General features: G+C 44.2%; 5 protein-coding genes across 5 annotated transcripts; 3 read left to right on the forward strand and 2 right to left on the reverse strand.

Moving 5' to 3' along the window:
* Positions 1-3,622: 3,622 nt before the first annotated feature.
* EAF02_001297 (uncharacterized protein) lies at positions 3,623-4,840 on the forward strand (the record flags this gene model as incomplete). Its single annotated transcript, XM_038897345.1, has 3 exons — positions 3,623-3,677; positions 3,767-3,990; positions 4,064-4,840. 3 exons carry the CDS (start codon positions 3,623-3,625, stop codon positions 4,838-4,840), a joined length of 1,056 nt encoding a protein of 351 aa, XP_038762320.1.
* Positions 4,841-7,421: 2,581 nt separating this feature from the next.
* Positions 7,422-10,235, forward strand: EAF02_001298 (uncharacterized protein; the record flags this gene model as incomplete). Its single annotated transcript, XM_038897346.1, has 1 exon — positions 7,422-10,235. One exon carries the CDS (start codon positions 7,422-7,424, stop codon positions 10,233-10,235), a length of 2,814 nt encoding a protein of 937 aa, XP_038762321.1.
* A 1,470-nt stretch (positions 10,236-11,705) lies between these two features.
* Positions 11,706-13,960, reverse strand: EAF02_001299 (uncharacterized protein; the record flags this gene model as incomplete). Its single annotated transcript, XM_038897347.1, has 2 exons — positions 11,706-13,070; positions 13,172-13,960. 2 exons carry the CDS (start codon positions 13,958-13,960, stop codon positions 11,706-11,708), a joined length of 2,154 nt encoding a protein of 717 aa, XP_038762322.1.
* A 460-nt stretch (positions 13,961-14,420) lies between these two features.
* On the forward strand, positions 14,421-15,615 carry EAF02_001300 (uncharacterized protein; the record flags this gene model as incomplete). The annotated part of the gene is made up of 3 exons (XM_038897348.1): positions 14,421-14,466; positions 14,520-15,368; positions 15,440-15,615. 3 exons carry the CDS (start codon positions 14,421-14,423, stop codon positions 15,613-15,615), a joined length of 1,071 nt encoding a protein of 356 aa, XP_038762323.1.
* Positions 15,616-16,560: 945 nt separating this feature from the next.
* Positions 16,561-18,680, reverse strand: EAF02_001301 (uncharacterized protein; the record flags this gene model as incomplete). The annotated part of the gene is made up of 3 exons (XM_038897349.1): positions 16,561-17,936; positions 17,992-18,191; positions 18,268-18,680. 3 exons carry the CDS (start codon positions 18,678-18,680, stop codon positions 16,561-16,563), a joined length of 1,989 nt encoding a protein of 662 aa, XP_038762324.1.
* Between the last annotated feature and the right edge of the window lie 230 nt (positions 18,681-18,910).

Consider the following 18,910-nt stretch of genomic DNA (forward strand, 5'->3'; position numbering starts at 1 on the left):
CTCATGGAACATCAAGAGTTACAGGCTCTTTTCATTTTTAATGAAAACAGTCCCAGACTTACTATTTTCAGACTGGAAAAGTAAATATCTACTGTTGGTTTTGATCTCTTGATTCTATATCTTTAATATGCTTAAAGTTTTTTGCCTTGAAAATCAAAGAAGGTCCCAAATCTCTGTACGAGACTTGTTGAAGCATTTATATATACATGAGTCTCCAGTTGGAGAAAAAAGCCGCTACGAGCCGGTTGTGAAGTCTTTCATCTCCGCCTGCAAGAAACATACAAAAAGTTTCAAATATCAAACTCGTGTTGCTCGAGAGGACGATCCCACAAAGGTGACTGTAGCATTCGTATATTGATTGTCTCTTCCATAGAGCACAATTCGCTGAGTGGTTGTTTCTGAAAGAAGCTCGCAACTATTAGTCTTGATTATTTGACTGTGCATGAGAGGGAACTCTACAGAACTTTTCAATTCCATGGGACAACCCTTAAGCTCGTTAGACCACTGCGTTCTCTCCTATATGGTTATGATTCTGAGAGTTGACCGGAATTATTTTGCAACATGTGAAGCTTCTATGAACGTGGAGTTATGAATCTGGACAAGTCAAGACTCGGAATGTCTCTGCAGTGGATCCCTGGAGAAGATGGGGACATTGGGGTAGAACCTAGAATCGCTGAATAAGGCTTGCCGTCTTTTTCTTCCAAGAACTGCTCGGTCCATCATTGTACTTCGGATATGAAATTGCAAGTATCCATGGAGTGATATGTTACTAAAGGAGGAGAGTCGCGTTGAGATGATCTAAATTTCGAAATATACCACACAAGCCGGAATGGCTTTGTGACCTCAACAAAGTCATTTAGACTATAGTAGCAAGAGATGATAGATACCAGTGATTTTGGAAGAAAAAAAATCCCAGGGTGGTGAGATTATCATTTAAAAGTGGTGATTGGGTTACAAAGCCAAAATATTGCCATATAGCCAGTCTTTTCCTTAGCATAATGGCTTTAGAGAACTTCGAAGCTACTGTATTTGAGTATATCTTCTCCCCTGATACAAAGAGTACTCGATACACCTTTGCGGTTCTCGTCAAGCGTGATGTTCGATGCAATCCACCAATTAGCATATCCTGAGGTCTCAACCTTAACCTTGGCCTGTTGTACTATGCCCATTTCGTAGTACACTGCTCTTAACAATGCGGCGCGGAGATTGTACTAACATCCAAATCTCGTCATATCACACTCGCTCTATGGTAAGAACATTTCTTCAAGCTCTGAAAGAAGCTAAGAAGATCTCCATCTCCGCATCTTACGCCACATGTTGCAACCCTTAGAGCAGGAGACACCGGAAACACTTATTTAATAGTTTGAGGGACTACATATTACCTTAGCACTTGAGCTGGAAAGGCTGGCAAAAAGCAAAGTGCATCGTGATTGGGAACCCATCACGACGTCACAAAAAAATACAACAAACTGTCGTTGCAAGAATATCCACTTGGGTTTGATGGAATTTTTCGACTATTTATCCGCTTAACCTTATTGGCATATGCATCGTCTATCATGCGGAATCATTGTGTTCTTCTATGCGCAGATCTCACATAAGTCAATTCTCTCTTTTGGATGGATCTCTCGTTTTTGAACAGTCAATATGTATTGGATTGCTCTCAAGGGAGGACTTCTGTACTTCAATCAATCTTTCTCTCTGAGTAGCATCGACATCTCGAAAACAACAGATTGAGGGTTTGCTTTTCATTGGAAGCATCCTTCCGGATGTGTTTTCGCCATTGGGCCATGTTTCGAATTGGACAAATTGTTGTTGTGGACGAATTGCAACGAGATGTTCTTTGGTCCTACAAGTAGGCAAGGAGTACATCTCACCCTGGCCCCTTGAACCGCATTTTGTTTCGCGAGCATTCATCGTTTAGCCTCACTGTATCGCCTCGTTGATGAAAGGTATGTGATCAGAATCCCACAATGCATGTAACAAAATTACTCGAATAGATGAATATTTCAATCAAATTGTTTGTACATGATGATATACAATTTCCATTGCGAAATCCTTCAATAGACCAATTGTTCAAGTTCAATCGAGAGAATTAGGAATTCAAATAATATTATAACTAGTAATATCTAAAGATTTGTTTTAATGCTATTAATTCTTACAAAGTTATTTGTAATTGGTTTATTATTGACGTTATAAAATTTATTAGAGTAATCTACATATGCTGGCCTCCTTTTTCTCCGACGTATATCCCCCTCAAACCCCACCTCTAAGCTAGTCCAACAGCGTCCTAGGCAAAAATCGTGCATTCCTTCGCCCAACCACCAAGCATGGATTGGGCTATCTTTCAACCGTCTCAGCCTCTAAAATAAACCCGAGAAATCAGACCACCTTCAAACAGCTCACTTAATAAAACGTCGTATCACATCAAATAATCACCCACGTATTACTTAGTAGATGAAATGAAAGACTCCCTAGGGAAAGAATATAACAGGATGATTGTGGTGTCACAATATCTATCGCGACCGGCCTAATTACAGAGATTCCAAGACGAAAGACCCTCGTGGACGATGGCGTGGAATAATCAGAAATCTTACTTTTGATAATCCTGTTCCCGGAGACCGTAGGTACCGTGTAGCTCTCGGATCAAAGGTAAATTCTACTAGGTAATTACCTAGGTTCGTAGGGCGAGAGACATTCATTTACTCGTAACCAAATCAATACCTAGGTAGCTATGTGACCCCGCATCCTGATTGATGTGACACGCGTAGCTGGAAGCTAGAGAATACGTGGTGGATTGTCAAAACACCTTTCCCCGCATTCATGCGGAGACGACCTCAAACCTTGTTCTGACCGAGAACGGAAAGCTTCCATAGCATACCTACCTACATAGCATATTCCAAAATCACGGTATTGGTAGCTCCCATACGACACGTTTGGCAGGGATTTCTATGATCAATGACATAGTGGCTCATCCACAAAGTGACACAAAGTGAATTGAGTAGCAAAACCACGCCATTTCTGAACCTCCCGAGCAAATTCTTGTATATTTCCCCTCTCTGGCGGGAGGAGGGGCAATGCACAATGCGTCTATTCTGTGGATAACAATAGTCCTTAGCCCCTCGCCGGTGTTTTTCCACACGTCCGCCGCCGTGAATCCCGGCCTCTAGGGTATCGCCGTTTCCAACAAGAACAGGTACCTCGATGATCTGACCAATTAGCAGGTGAATTACACCTAGGTATGCTGATTAGTTCCTTCCATGAATCCGAGCTGTAAACTCAATTTTAGAATGATCCAATAGCATGAAGTGAACGAACAAAGAAACGCAAGCTTCCAAATGCGCGACTGTAGATCAGGACTAGACATCCGAGACATTACACCTTCGTAGGAGTGGGGTTATCTTTGTTGGAGGGGCTAGAGCTTGGATAACTACCATCGTATAATTGTTCCATTACTATATATTCACTGATTCCCGAGCGTCTAAAAGAAGATTCTTTATTTAGTATTCAATTATTGTCATACCATCAGTATATCATTCAACAATTACACCTACATATCTTACCTATCCAGAACAATCTCAACAAACTCTCAGTAAAAACATCCACATCATCCCAAATATCAAAAATGGAGAATCTTCCCAAGGAACAATGGGCGCAAGTAGTCGAAGAAACTGGCAAACGTATGTTTATTCCTTCCTTTATCATCACTGTCTCGTCTCCCTTCTCCACATTCCTCGTTTCCGACCTCAAAACTAACCTACAACTCTAGCCGTCGTCTACAAGAAAATCCCCGTCCAGAAGCCCGGTCCTGACGAAGTCCTCGTAAACATAAAATTTTCCGGTGTATGTCACACTGATTTACACGCTGTAAATGGTGATTGGCCATTAGATACAAAGCTTCCACTTGTGGGAGGACATGAGGGAGCTGGTATTGTCGTTGCCGTTGGTAGTCTTGTTGAGGATGTGAAGGTTGGTGATCATGCTGGTGTCAAGGTAAGCTGCGTCCGTCCTTCTGTTCCCATGGAAAATTTGGGAAATTGGAAGTCAAGTGTTGATTGAAGTATAGTGGTTAAATGGAAGTTGCCTCGCCTGTGGTTTCTGTCAACAATCCGACGAACCACTCTGCGCCAAAGCCCTCCTCTCAGGATACACAGTCGATGGAACATTTCAAGAATATTGCATTGCAAAAGCCGCACACATTGCGCGTATTCCAAAGGAATGCGACCTCGAAGCCATTGCTCCCGTTCTTTGCGCTGGTATAACCGTTTACAAGGGTCTTAAAGAATCTGGAGTTCGCCCAGGTCAAACTGTAGCTATTGTTGGTGCTGGAGGCGGTTTAGGCTCGCTTGCATGTCAGTATGCTAAAGCTATGGGATTAGATATTATTGCAATTGACGGAGGTGCTGAAAAGAAGAAAATGACACAAGAGCTGGGAGCGCAGCATTATGTTGACTTCATGTCAAGCACCAATTTGGTCAACGATGTCAAGGCTTGCACACGCGATGGATTGGGACCTCATGCTGTGATTTTGGTTGCGGTCAATGAGAAGCCATTCCAGCAAGCTGCGGAGTATGTTCGACCCCGCGGTACTGTCGTTGCTATCGGTCTCCCAGCTGGTGCTTATCTTCGTGCGCCTGTTTTCGAGTCAGTTGTCAAGATGATTACCATCAAGGGATCGTACGTTGGCAACCGTCAAGATTCTGCTGAGGCTATTGAGTTCTTCAGACGTGGTCTTATTAAGGCTCCATATAAGACATGCGGTTTGAGCGAGTTGCAGAAAGTCTACGACTTGATGCACGAGGGCAAGATTGCTGGAAGATATGTAGTTGATACCAGCAAATAATTGGGTTGATTTTCTTGGGAAATGGAATGGAAAGGTTAACGGCGTGAAGCTAGGGATCAATAGGCTTTATGAGTGGATTCGCAGGATCTTTACTTAAGTATTAAATTACCAATTTGGTGTTTTAGCGTGCATTGTAGCAATGAGAACGAAGAAATGAAATTTCAAGCTCTACAATGGAAGCGTGTGAGACTGTAGTCCTATGGTGACACACGAGTGTTGTGATATTGAATTAGAATTGCTCTGATCACTAGAAGCAAAGATACTGATAATCTGGCCAGCGTGAACCTAACATTTTAGATAGATTGGAACTTAATCCGATCCAGAGAAGAATCATTATTGTCTTTTCACGCCGCCACATGTGTTCAAAATCATACTTTCCATATCCATGGACTCGGGTGAATGAATTTGCTCTCTTGTTGCATGTCTCAGTCCTACCAACACTGGTAGGACTGATGCAGCCACGGGATGGAAAGATGACTGTCGTCTTTTGTTGCACTTCTCAGTCCACCAGATGTAACACAGGACAGGTCTCTGTAATTCGGATCATCTCAGTGACACGTATACTAATAACCTAGTGTCTCTTTGCACCACCAGTGCTGAATACTGGCCGTACGCCACGCTATATGCCCCCGAATTGTGTAATATTTTAGCACATTTTGTTGCACATCTGACTTCAAGAACCACAGGTAATACAATAAATATACTTTGTGCTCGCCGTAGAAAGTTAGCATTGGTTCGGGAAACGTTTGAGGTAAGCACCCCTTAGCGGCTCTTGAGTCTGATGGATAAATCATTATTCTTCTGTTACAGAATCAAAAGAAAGAACTACAAGCAACATAATTGTTCCGAACATAGCAGGTGGTACTGACATCCACTAATATGATTCTGGAAGTATGTATGTGTATCACTGCATGCCTCGATTGCTAGCCCTTGGCCAGTTAGGCGTATACCATGGTCTGCTGCATGTTTTGTTGCGCATCTCAGTCAAAACAACACATGTAACACAAGTTTCTTGAGCATAAGGCCCATGAATACACATCTAGGATTGGTACAGACAAGAGTGTCATGCGGCACCAATAGAGATGAGAGTGAAGTCGTGCAGATTTCTGAGGAAGATTTGCGTTTTGTTGCATATCTCATCCAAATCAACACAGGTAACACAAGTGCCAGCACCTACTGCTCATATGGCATCTGTTCGAATGATACAGCCCTGTATATGAGCTCACAGAGCATTAGGGTAGGTGTGTTGGAAAAGCACATAGCAAATCCTTGCTGAAATCAGCGTACAGAGCTGACGATTTCTTTGTAGCCCGTTCGTAGATAAGTCATATATCTCGGCTACTAAGGGGACAAGAATGTATGTACTAGTAAAGGAGGAAGTGTTACGATCATTGCCTATCCCATCTAGATGAAAATGTCAGTGACGCATATGCTTAGGCCCAGTGCACCCCCATATTATATAGCATTGGTTTAGGAGAGCAGGTCATGCGTGTCAAACTGTGACAAACATGATCATTCATGCGTATATGAATATCGTGAAAGAATGCACAAGGTGTATAGATAGATTTAAAAACATAGAGTAGTCTTGGGGGTTCTGGTCAAAGTGGGGTGAATGATGGGGCAATGATATATCATATCAAGGGTTCGTGAGATCGTGAACCTCAGTACCACACGGGCGAGAATCGGAGAAAACTAACTGGGATAAGGTTTCAAACTTAAGACAGCAAAAACTTCTTGGGTGATATGATACCCGCAGGAAAGAAAGAAGGAAGCGGACCTTCCGCACTTAAGGAAGGTGATTCGTCAAATATTATGGCCAAACATATCAAAACGCATTTCAATCCGTAGAAGAAAGAGAGAGGACAACTAGAACTACTTCCTCGCTCGGATAAATTCTGACGATCGCTACTGAAAAGTGATATCGAAAGCGTCGGAGTTCGATCGGTGATAGTGCGTGGTCCAGGAGACGTCTCCGCTACGCTGTGGGAAAGATCAATGTCCGCGGCCACTTCTGCATACCATGTCGTTGCGAGTGTAACCTTATATGCGCTGGCAGCTGCATCACATGAAAGCCACCATAGTCTTTGAATGTCACTGGATGTCACTGTTGACGATTACCCGGACAAATTGGTATTGGATGAGTCCTAGTCAACTCATGAAAATGTCACCGTAGCACAACGTTTCCCAAGCTCGCGATTCATAGGTTTACCCACAGCTGTCCGACATATCACGGGTACGAAAATCTTCGGATCAATCTTGTCTCCATCTTGTCAATATGATACCGTAATGAGAACGATGAGGCTCAATGATGAATGATCTCGACGTGGGGGAACCGTCTGAAGAGTACCTATATTATCTATGCACAATGAATGTTCCACCTGGTGTTCATAAGAGTGTGCTTACTTAATCGGCGGATTTTTCAATTAATGGCAGATCACGTGCGAAATGTCGCGTCCGATAACAGATAACAGATAAGGAACGCGAGCGCGAATTGACGTGTTGAGGCAACCATGGCCTGCCTATCTTCAATATAACAAAATACATTATAATCCAGTCAACGACGATACAAACTTCAAGAAAAATGCCTCCAAAGCAGAAGTCCAGACCAAAAGGTAGTGCGCCTGCAAATCGAACATACAAAGCAGTCGAACCATTATATCAAACTACATTTCCAGAAACGAAGAAGCGTGTAACTAGGAACTATGGCAAGAAATCTAAGCTGAAGCTCGAGGATCAGGACACACTTACGCAGATGGATTGGATAAAAATGCATGAAAGAGAAGAACTGGAAAAACAAATGGAGGATGATATTGAGGATAGTGAAGGAGATTATATGCAAGAAGAATCGAAACGAAGAACGAAACGACGGAGGACTATGGGCGATGAACAGGAGGCAAAGAAGAAGAAAGGATCGAAAAACAGACGGAAGACTCTAGGAGAGGAAGGCAAGACACCAAGTTTCTCGACGCAGACGATTACCCAGCTTGATTATTGGCCACTTTCCGGAGCACGAGAACCAGAAGAACCAGAAGACGATCCATCAATCTATGATGTCCCAGTATCCAGCTCTCCAGCATTTCAACCACTTCGACGAAGTCCGCGAAAGTTTTCCAAACCTGTTACTTCTGATCCAGCTCAGTTAATGCCTCCACCACAAACGCCAAGACATAGGAAGATTCTTGAAATTCCATCATCACAATCACCGGCTACTCCAACGTCAAGTCAATTTGGAGGTTCCTCACGGAAGCGGTCGCCACTCAAAGAGCAATCTATAAATGTCATAGTACCCTTCTCCCTACGATCAAATACAATCACGAGTGCCGAAAAGATACCAAAATTGAAAATTGAGGATACTTTTGAGACTGGGACAGATGAAAGTCAAGTTCTTCGAACCCCCTCAAAGCATTCGAGTCCGGCCAAAACGGTACGCTTTGCTATACCAGATTCTAGTCAGGAATCTTTTGCGGAGGAGACTCCCATAAAAGAAGAGCATGACACTCAGCGTGACTTCTCGCCATCGCCTACCCGCCGGTTGGGGACCCCTGCCCCCAAGAATATAAAATTCGAAATCTTGGATTCGGATGCGGAGGACGAAGAAGATGAGGAATCCCAAGTTGTGGCGGACACCCCGCCAGGAACTATCCCTGGCTATGAAGGTCTCACGAATGAAGGAGACACGGTTGAAAACACAGCTAGGACGACAGAGCAGGACGATGATCGCTCAACGGATGATACTACTAGACAAACAGAAGGGGACGCTGAGGAGGAGTCCGAACTTCCGGAAACATTTTATGGGGATATAGGAGCGGACACACAATTCCAGGCTGAGCGGATCATGACTTCGTCGAGTTTAAGTGAATTCCAAGAGAACGTTCCATTCGGTGACGACGCGGCGGGAACTGTATCTTACGGTAGTACCCAGTTACCACAAACCCAATATGCCATTACCCAGCACACACAAACTCAATATTCTCAAATCCACCGCACTGGAACTCAATACACCCAAAAGCAGACCCAATTTGGTAAAAGTCAATATCCTGAGAGCCAACGCCTCTCCACACAACATCTGGATGCCATGGCACCGCGATCGGATTCTTCTGATGTGTTCGTCTCTATATATCCAACCCACGTGGAAAACATAATCTCCCGTGAGAAGAACCACGAGTTTCGTTCTTATAGTTTTCCAGCTACTGTGTCCCGTATTTGGATTTACCAAATCAGACCTCTATCGACTCTTACTCATATGGCCGTTATTGGCCCGCCCAAAGCACCTGGAGAGATAACGAATCTTGATGGGCTTGGTAACAGTGAGTTCAATAAGGGTGAGAAACGTTCCAAGTTTGCGTATGAAATCCTAGAACTATATGCGCTCGCAAATCCGATGACCTTGGAAGAATTGAAGAGTCGACAATGGTTCAAGGCTGCTCCACAGAAATATAATAAGGTCCCACCCGCAGTCTTAGGAGAACTGATTGCGAATTTATTACCACCTCTTTTCACACAATCTTCTTCGGCTGTCGATAATATACATCCCGCATCCACACTGCACAAGAAATCAAGCACGAGCACTGAATCTCAAGAGGTACATGATCAGATCACGAATAACATTCAACAATTCTCACACACGCAAGTGCCCTCTTCCTCGCCCCCTTCGTCGCCACCTTCTTCACCCCCAATCGCAACGCAAACTCCTGTGATTCACGTACCATCTTCACAACGTCAGTTGGTGAGGCTATCACAAGCTTCGACGGTTGATTATACACAAACCCAAACACCTGCTACTCCACATCGTCTACGAAATCGACGAAAGGAAACTCCTATTCCAGAGATAATTCCGGAGTCACCGGCAAAATCTATTCCTTCTTCCTCGCGTGGTAGTAGTCCGGTGCAGATATTGACACCTATTGTGCCGAGAAGAGGGGAGAGAAGGGTTATTGAGATTGAAAGTCAGAGTGATGATGAGGATGACTTGGACGAGGATAGTTTGCCTGTTGTAGCGACGAGGAGAGAGCGTGTGGTTATTGAGATTGAGAGCCAGATCGAGGATGAGAATGAAAATGAATGTGAAAAAAACAATGAAAGAAAAGACGGCCACGATATAGGAGATGAAGAAAACGAAGACGAACGCATTCCAGATAACGACCCAATAGAAGAAGAGGGTGAACAAGAGTCACACCACCCCTCTTCAACGCCCGCCCCTTACTCTCTGATTCGTTCGTCACAACTCATGTCCCGAAGCCAAATGATGCGCGAACAAGATAGTTTGATAGATTGGGAGATTGTGGGACCGCCACCGCCACCAACAGATGTTGCTCCGAAAGCTGCTGTGCGATGGGTAGAAATGGAGTCATCTTGTATGCCAGTGCCTCCGGATCCGGATGATGATGAATTGTGAGTCAAGAAGATGGCACACGGTCTGGGATGAGACGGAGAGCTGAACAAGGAGTTTATTTTGGCGGATTATCAATATCAAGAGGGTGTTTATCATGAGAGCATGGAATTTCCGGTAGAGCGAGAGTGATTCATGTTAATTAGAGTTGTACTTCTTAATGCCCACTATATATGCAATGTCTCCTAAATGTTTTGTATGACAAGGTGCAACAAGTGAACTCGAGCGATTTCATTGAGAGGAATAATTCAATTGCACTATGATATAAACAAGCTGAAGTGCAACCGATATCATGACTGTGTTTTCTTTTCTAAGTAGAGTCAGTGATGGTCACCTTTCACAATTGCTGATCAAGTATATCAATGTGATGATTGTGACACGTCCGGTGAGGAAAGAGAGAATATGATGTGTGGCCGAAAGATTGCATAATAACGATCAAATACAATATGTGTACGAATTTAATCGTCTATCTAATAAGTTGCGAATTGCAATCTGTATGTATCGCTTAGGGAAGAAGCTTCACATGGGCCAAAACATAAAAGTGGGCCGATCTCGCGATAGCTTCAAATATTCCTAAAATGACATGAGCAAATCAATCCATTGTGAATTCCTGTACATTAGTTAACACTCCCGAAAAATCCCAAAAACCAAAGAGAACGATAAAAAGGCAAAAGTTGAAACTCAATCCTCTTCCACACTCCAAACCACACAACGAATGTAATCCTGCACCGCCACCCCACGGTGAAGAGCTCTCTGCAGAGTGAGACCTCCCTCAAGAAATCATCTTCATTGCTTAGGACAACCGCAGCATCGTGTGTTTCCTGCACGAGTGGGTTGCCACCGTGGTGTTCGGACTGGGCACTGTTGGTGGCCTTCAATCGTTAGATTGAAGAATTTGGAGAGAAGGAAGAGGGAACGTGAGCTCGCCTTAACCTTATGACCATTACAGTCGAGAAAAAATCGCAAGTTTTAATTAGATATATGGTGTAAGAATTATCGACAGTGTGATTGGTAGTTTGTGTGGAGCGAGTCCGGGTCATCCTCGGAGTAGACATCAGATAAGAAGATAAGGTATGAAAGCATGATTTCGTGATTGGGAATCGCGTTTTCTATTTTGGAAGGACAACTACCATATCAGCTAGTAGATGTTTTATGTATGCATATCTAGTATCTTGGGACCGTGTTGTCTTCCGTGGCATATGAGTTGGGATTGAGATTGAGTTCAGCATACAACTCCTCCTTGTGCGATGAAAAATTGGAAGTTCAGGAATGGAATGAAATCTCAGAGACGATTAAAAGACCTAGGTATTTATGATGAGTAAATGTGTGTGATTTTGGAAGTATTTACGTTTTAGAAAATCTTCAGGACTTTCACAAATGACCAATCATGAATGCAATCTATTCCAGGTATATGGATGTTTAGAGATTGTTTGATATTCTGCTATCGTATGATACTACCCGCAAATACCTACGTACTCAGCCCTCCAACAGCTTCGCCTCTTCCCCATCACCTATGAGTTTCTTCAACGCCTCCACGGTTATTTCTAGAACCTGCTGACTCCTCGACTTCTTCAAACATTCTTTCAGACATTCCAATCCCGCATTCTCCTTCACCATTTCCCTTCCCTTTTCTCCAGCTTTATTCGGTGCCGTCAGTATATTAAGAATGCAAACTGCGCCTCTATGTCTAATTTCCTCTTCTTCTTCTGTGCACAGAGCTAGAAGAAGGTTGACTCCTCTTTCTCTGTCAAGGATAGCTGTTACGGCAGTATCCCATTCCGTGAGACTTGCTAATGCTCCACCTGCTGCTCTTCGGGTGGCGAAATCATCGGCATCCGTTAAGGCCAAGAGGATATGTGTACGCTGTGAAGCTTGTTTACTGCCGTCTGCGAATTTGGCAACGCCTTCTGGCGATTGCATGAGGTTACAGATAAGCTCTACTGTTGCACGAGTTACCATAGTATTATTGGAAAGAAGCAATTCTTCAATTTGAGACCAAGCAAGTCGAATGATAGGGTTACGAGCTGAATCATCCGTAGAAGCGAGATTTGTTAAGGCCAGGAGAGCTTCGAAGACAGGTAGGAGATCGCGGTGTTCAACTGTTGGGTCATCCTCCAGAAGAAGAAGAAGAGGGTTAATAGCTGAGACAAGTGATAAAGGATTGGTGCCGCCAAATACATGTTGTGGATTGTTGGATATGAGAATGCGGGCAAGGGCATGAGCTGTGGTTCTTCGAGCCGGTATATTATCCGAGGGAAAAACAGAATCCGCGTGTAATAAGAGCTTGATTGCACCTTGTTGGGCCATTTGTCCTCGAATTTTAGTTATCTTGGAAAGTGAGAAAATGATTGCTGTGACGAGTGTGAGAGATGCTATCGATCCATGCTGACTATGGGTGACGAGAACAGGTATAACACCAGCGTCGAATACATTTTGACATCTCTTCGTAACGTGATCATCGTCGTTGAGAGGATCTGGTTTGAGGGAGGATTTTGATGCATTAGCATAAGCTTTCAATTGGCCTAGCTTTTTTTGTTCTTCTGTCAAGGGAGGTTGGTATGCTGTAAGATTGGCCAAAATAGTGAGAGATCCATAAGTTGCCGGTGATTTGGGCGGAGCGTCCTTCATAGTTTTGACAAGATTGGCCAGAAACTTCTTATCTGAAGCAAGCTTCTCCTTAACTTTTGATTGCAGCGACGCATAAGCGAGACCTTCAATCGAACTTTGTTGAGATGTGTCTGTAGAAAGCATGTTTTTAAACATGTCTGAAAGGTCTTCAATAGTTGTACTTCCAGAAATTTCTCCTTCCCCAGATTCAGCAGTTGGTGCTGAAGGGATAGCCTTCACTTCTGCGGTCAGTCAGAACAATTGGTTGAAGAGGGAATACGTTAGATATGAAAGTATGTAAATGGATAATGCAGGTAAAATCATAAGAAGCGTACCTGAATCTTGGCCAAGACAACAGCTGCGAGATTCCTCACTTGCTCGGAATGTATTCGCTGTTGTATAGAGCCGTCTTCTGCATTGCTATCGATAGGTGTTGTAGAAATTTCAGAAATTGTGGGTGGAGTATTATTGACGATCTCTTCGAGCCATTTCGTACAATGCTTCTGGATGGCTTCTCGGCAAGGGGTGTTCATACAAGCAGCACTAAGCAACTCTAGAGCAGCCTGTTCAACCTTTCGACTTTTCCATTTCCTCTTCATTAAGGTACCAAGGCTAGGAATGAAACCTTCACTTAGGAAAAATGAGGAAATGACTTCTGGAACCACAGGAAATATCGATGCTGCAACAGAGAAGGCAAGAATCAGATCGTCATATGTGCCTTTGCCAACTCGATCGTAGAAGAAATGAGAAAGATAGTCAACACCTTGTTGTTCCGAAACTTTGAGGTATGCAGAAGTGGTCAAAGTCGCGTGACCTCGGACCGAAGGAGACTGTCTCATATCAAGATAACCCAAGATAGTTTCTAGGATATCTTGATCGATCAATTGGAAAAGAGGTTTGTGTGGCTCCTTCGATCTTGTTTCTTCGTTGGAATCATCAGTAAGAATTTTGGTGAGAGTGTTCAATTCCTTGCAAGTATCCTCATCTTCTTGTCCACCTTCTGTCAAACGGGCAAGTAAGAGAAGTGTTTGGTCTTCAAGGGAATCGTTTGCGGCGGTTGTAGCATGAGGAACACTTGGATCAGTGCCTCTTCTTTCGAAGGATTGATCAAATGAGTTCGACATGATGAAGAAGTATCAAATATAATTAAAGTCTGATGGAAACGAAATCATGAATGGGAAGATCAAGATGAAGATGAGGGGAAAGCTCCAAATTATACGAAGTACGAGCAAATGCCCCTCCCTCCCTTGTGAAACCACAAGCTTAACAGCCCCACATTTCTGAGTAAGTACCGAAGATAAACGGTCGCGTCACATGATCAGGCGACAGCAAGGGTGACCGTACCCGCATTCCGCATTATACCCTGGATGAAGATCATCTAGCCTTGCTCATAATTCCATCAATTCTCTCAGCCTTTAGGGAAATTAATATCAATCGCGATCATACGGACTTTCTGAGCATCTAGGAAAGGGAATTAACCTCTTGGGCTGTAGTAGAAACGCAAGTCACATATAAAGTCGGAAAAACGGATAGATCCTTTGAACTTCGAACCTATCAGGCTGTCATGCCTGCAAGGCTTTCACCATGGATGGTATAGATGGTACAGATCATTTCACAGGAGGCGTCAAAGGTATGATCAAATAATCATTGCGGCAATTGCATGTCATCTTAATACAGAAACAGGTCCTTCTCCTTCATGCCTCGTCATCATCCTAGATACCAATCCGCACGCGTGGGAAATTCTCTCATCGACTCTTCCTCTCTCGAAAGCGATAGCCAATCTCCTCGTTTTCGTAAACGCACATCTCGCTGTCAACAATGCCAATCAAGTAGCCATAATAGCTAGCCATTGTCATCGTGCAGTATGGCTTTACCCAGCGCCGCCTTCTGCGTCCGAAGATACAGAAATGGGAGGCTCGACTACCCACGGCCCGCCAGATGACGCAAATAAATACAGACAATTCGCACTCATCGAGAATACCCTCCTAAACTCTGTACGAAATTTGATAGATAGTACAACCGAGCAAGAAGTATCTACTACAACCACCACCCAAATGGCCGGTGCCCTCACCCTCGCCCTCTCATATATAAATAAACAACTATCAGCCTACAGCGATGTCTCAGCTGCTGACTCTAAACCCACTACCTCCGATGTCACCCCCTCCGATTCTACCACCGGGTTGCAATCGCGAATTCTCGTTCTCTCAGTGTCTGGTGATCTCGCACATCAATATATCCCAATCATGAACACCACATTCGCTGCACAGCGCATGCGGATTCCAATCGATATATTGAAACTCGCGGGTGACACTGTATTTCTACAACAAGCTAGTGATACTACTAGGGGGATATATATGCATTTGAAAAATCCACAAGGATTATTACAATATCTAATGATGGCGTTCTTGCCCGATCAAACAAGTCGAAAAGATTTAATAGCGCCAACGCAGGAAGTGGTAGATTTCAGAGCTGCGTGCTTTTGTCATAGGAAGGTGGTGGATGTGGGTTTCGTATGCAGTATATGTTTGAGCAGTATATCTCCCCCTCCCTTCTCCCTTTTATCAATACAAAGAATCCGACTAATCTCTCTCTCTCCAATTTAGTCTTCTGCTCGCCCCCCGAAGGCGCCATCTGTCTAACATGTTCCACGCACCTCTCCCTCGGAAATTATGGTGCTAAACCTGCCGTTGTTCCACGCAAAAAGAAGAAGAAGCGCAAGATTAATGGTACGGGTGTTGAAACGGGTAGTGCCAGGGGTACTCCTGCGCCAGGGGAGTAAATATTTGAGCTACCTAGCGGTGTGATCATCAATCAAATAGACGGGCACTTACATGAACAGGACGGCCGTGGAGATTCTCCACTTTGGTCACTCGGTCGAATCTAGGATCGTTGTTCCAGGGAATCTGAGAGAGTAGGGGCTGGAAATTGCACATAGTGGCACGGGGACGGCAAGCCTGAAGTTTTGGGGATATCAGCGTAAGGAAGATAAAAGATGATCATCCTGGATTTTTGCATCAAATGTGTGCCCAAGGAACACAACATGAAGTTTAAATTGATGGAACAACGGCGTGGGAAAACGGTGGTGTGATATATTGTCCAATAGTTCCCAGAATACTGTTTAAAGTTGCAGTTAAGTGAGGAGGATGAAAAGATTCAGAGAATGAACTGTATTTGTGGTTTATAAAATAATGTCATATCACATGAGCAAAAGCATGAGCGAGCTCATTTATAAAATTATCAAAATTTACACACAAATATCCAGAACACCATCACACTTGAATTTTATTGCAGCATATCTCACTTAAAGTCAAGAGTAACTTTAGGTTCTATTAGGTTATCAAATATCGCCTGTTGACGGCGTAGCAATAAAGCATAAGCAATACTATCATCTCTATCCATCTTTCCCATTCCCTCCTATCACAACCCATCTGATTTCCAAGCGGAAAGTGCTTCTAGGTTAACGGTAATATGATGTTTCGTTCATTTTAGCAATGGTTCCTCCCCATCCTGTTCCTTCGATTCCATTCTTCAACGCTACCTATTTTGTTGGTCATAATCATAAAAATCATAAGGCCCCTTTCTCCGTAAGCAATAATGCATCCTCTCCAAAACAACGCCAGTAAAAATGATAAGGGATCGATGAACCAAGTAGCCACACGCATGTACCAAACTCGACACCTTAGAGTAGAAGGTTGGTAATTCGCGCGAGGCGTGCCGCTGGAAGTCATTCTTTGTCGATCTTAACCTTTCGACCTCCTCTAACAACATTTCCATGATCTCCAAGACGAGACATAACACACTTGGCATCTTTTTCGTTTGAAGCATAAGATGCCAAGGCAAATGAGTCGGTGTTATGAGCGAAGTGAAGGAAATATCCATACTGTGTCTTTTTGACCGCCATAACACCGATTGCGCCTGCTGAGTTACTTCCACTGACACCAGGATGGCCCATAAAATCTGCTTGAACAAATGACTCCATGGCTTCGTCTTCATTAGCTTCCATATCCTGGCCACCACGAGCTCGTCTGGTGTTGTGGTAGAGTCTGTCTGCACATTTTTGCGAAGCCATGGTAGTCGCCATATGCTCTCCTGTGCCACTGGTAACTGCGGCAACTGATACTTGATCTTCATCTCTCTCGTCGCAAGGAACCACGGCTGTACCAATACCTACAAGAGCTGCAGGTCCAACCCGGCCACGATGTTTCATCCCAATTCCGCCAGATGAAGATGCTGCAGCAATACGGCCATACATATCGATGGCGATAGCTCCAACGGTATCAGTAATTAAGTCCACGTCAGCCTTCTTGGGAGTAAGAGGTTCTGGAGTAGACTCATGTGGGCACTCGATTGTTCCTTCTTGGGCTAGATCCAGTGAAGCAGAATGCATTTCAATAACCTTTTCCTGGTCTGTTGGAGAGAGATGACCATCTGTACTAGATGGCCTATCGATTGTGGATGGAGCAGTACTTGCAGATATACCTGGCTCGCTGGACACACCACTGGTAGTAACACTTGGAGATAGAAGAGATTGAACACGCCCCGGACTGCCATCACTGAGTGCTGCTAGTCGTGCTCGTTTCGCGGGAGTTGTTCCTACTGGAGAGCGAGAAGCTCCTCGGCCTGGCGCATTCATCTGAAAATATCCGCGGCTCGGAGGAGTACCAGGACGTGGAGAGTATGGACCAGATTCCTGAGGGCATGCTCGACCTGGGGATGTTGTTGAAGGAGAATCAGGTTGCCCTTCATTCCATGTACCATTCATAAGCGCGTTGGTGTGGTCCCGACGCTGTTTTGCTCTTACACGTTCTTCGTATTCCCGAGCGGCAGCCTCGTCATCAGCAGCTTGACTGCTGTTAGTACTTGATGGTGTCATACGACCTTGTCCCTCGGCACGACGTAAATCATCACGCCAACGAATATATCTTTCGCGCGCATTCTTAGAGCACATCATATCATGTGGTACAACTGGTATTCCATGCTCCCATGCAAAATCCGTCGCTCCTTGCCCGACAAGAAGGTTGGGTGGGACTCTTCGTAAAGATAATGGTCTACTTGAAGCTTCTAAAATCAATCTTGCCAAACTGACAGGGTTCTTGATTTCTGGGAGCAAGGTGTTGGTCAATGGATTGACGTGGCAAAATGGCAATTGACTTACGAGCAGTTGCACCACAGGCACCACTTCTACCCAAATGATCTACCACTGTTGCGTCACACTCAACTATACCTTCGATTGATAAGTTACTACCGTATCCGGCGTTGGTGATTTCCTTATCTTCAAGAACCTTGATCGCAGCTTCGACTGCATCAACGGCTGAACCACCGGCTTTGAGGATTCGCATTGCTGCGCGAGCAGCACTAAATCAGAGTCAGCAAAGTTTCACACGCCTCAAGTAAACTTTCGAGGCTTCAATTCTTGGTTCAGTCAGCCTACTCATTACAAGCTCCCAAATGAATGTGTTCATTCGTAGTGCTGTGATAACCTGCACCAGCGTGTACGAATATCGCAGATACACAGGGTTGAGGTTGTGCTAGACGAGGTCTTCTGGTGTCCGCTGATCCATCCATTATTGGATCAAAACTCATGGCAGGCATCCTATTGGTCTGCATGTTTTGGTAAAGAGGAGTTGGGGCCAGTAATGGTGGGGATCCTGACCATGGACCTTCACGATCTAAGAATGGGGACGGGATAATTTCGATGTTATATCTTTGAAACTTGCGAAGTGGATTGGAAAGATTAGAGAGTTCGCGACGAAGTTGACAAAAACGCTCTCGCGCAATGTCAATTTTGTTAGCGAATAGAGATTGCTGAGGTAGAGGAGTGGATCGTTGCGCGAGTTCAGACATGAAGTCTCTCAAGTGAGGGGTAAAGGTGAAACGTTTATATTCAAGTGAATATGAGTATATTGATACTCGAAGGTTGTGTCAGGGAGGACGGGACACTAGCAGGAACTTGCAGTTGAGAGAACCGATACGTGAGTAACAACGTGTTCCTATGGTTTTCGCAATGATATCTAGTTTCCAGTTGACGAACTTGAAGGATAGGACAGGATGGCGAGAACGATATTTGATGAGGG

The sequence above is a fragment of the Botrytis sinoallii genome (assembly GCF_014898435.1).
Source record: "Botrytis sinoallii strain Bc 23 chromosome Unknown BSIN_002, whole genome shotgun sequence".
Classification (NCBI taxonomy): Eukaryota; Fungi; Ascomycota; class Leotiomycetes; order Helotiales; family Sclerotiniaceae; genus Botrytis; species Botrytis sinoallii.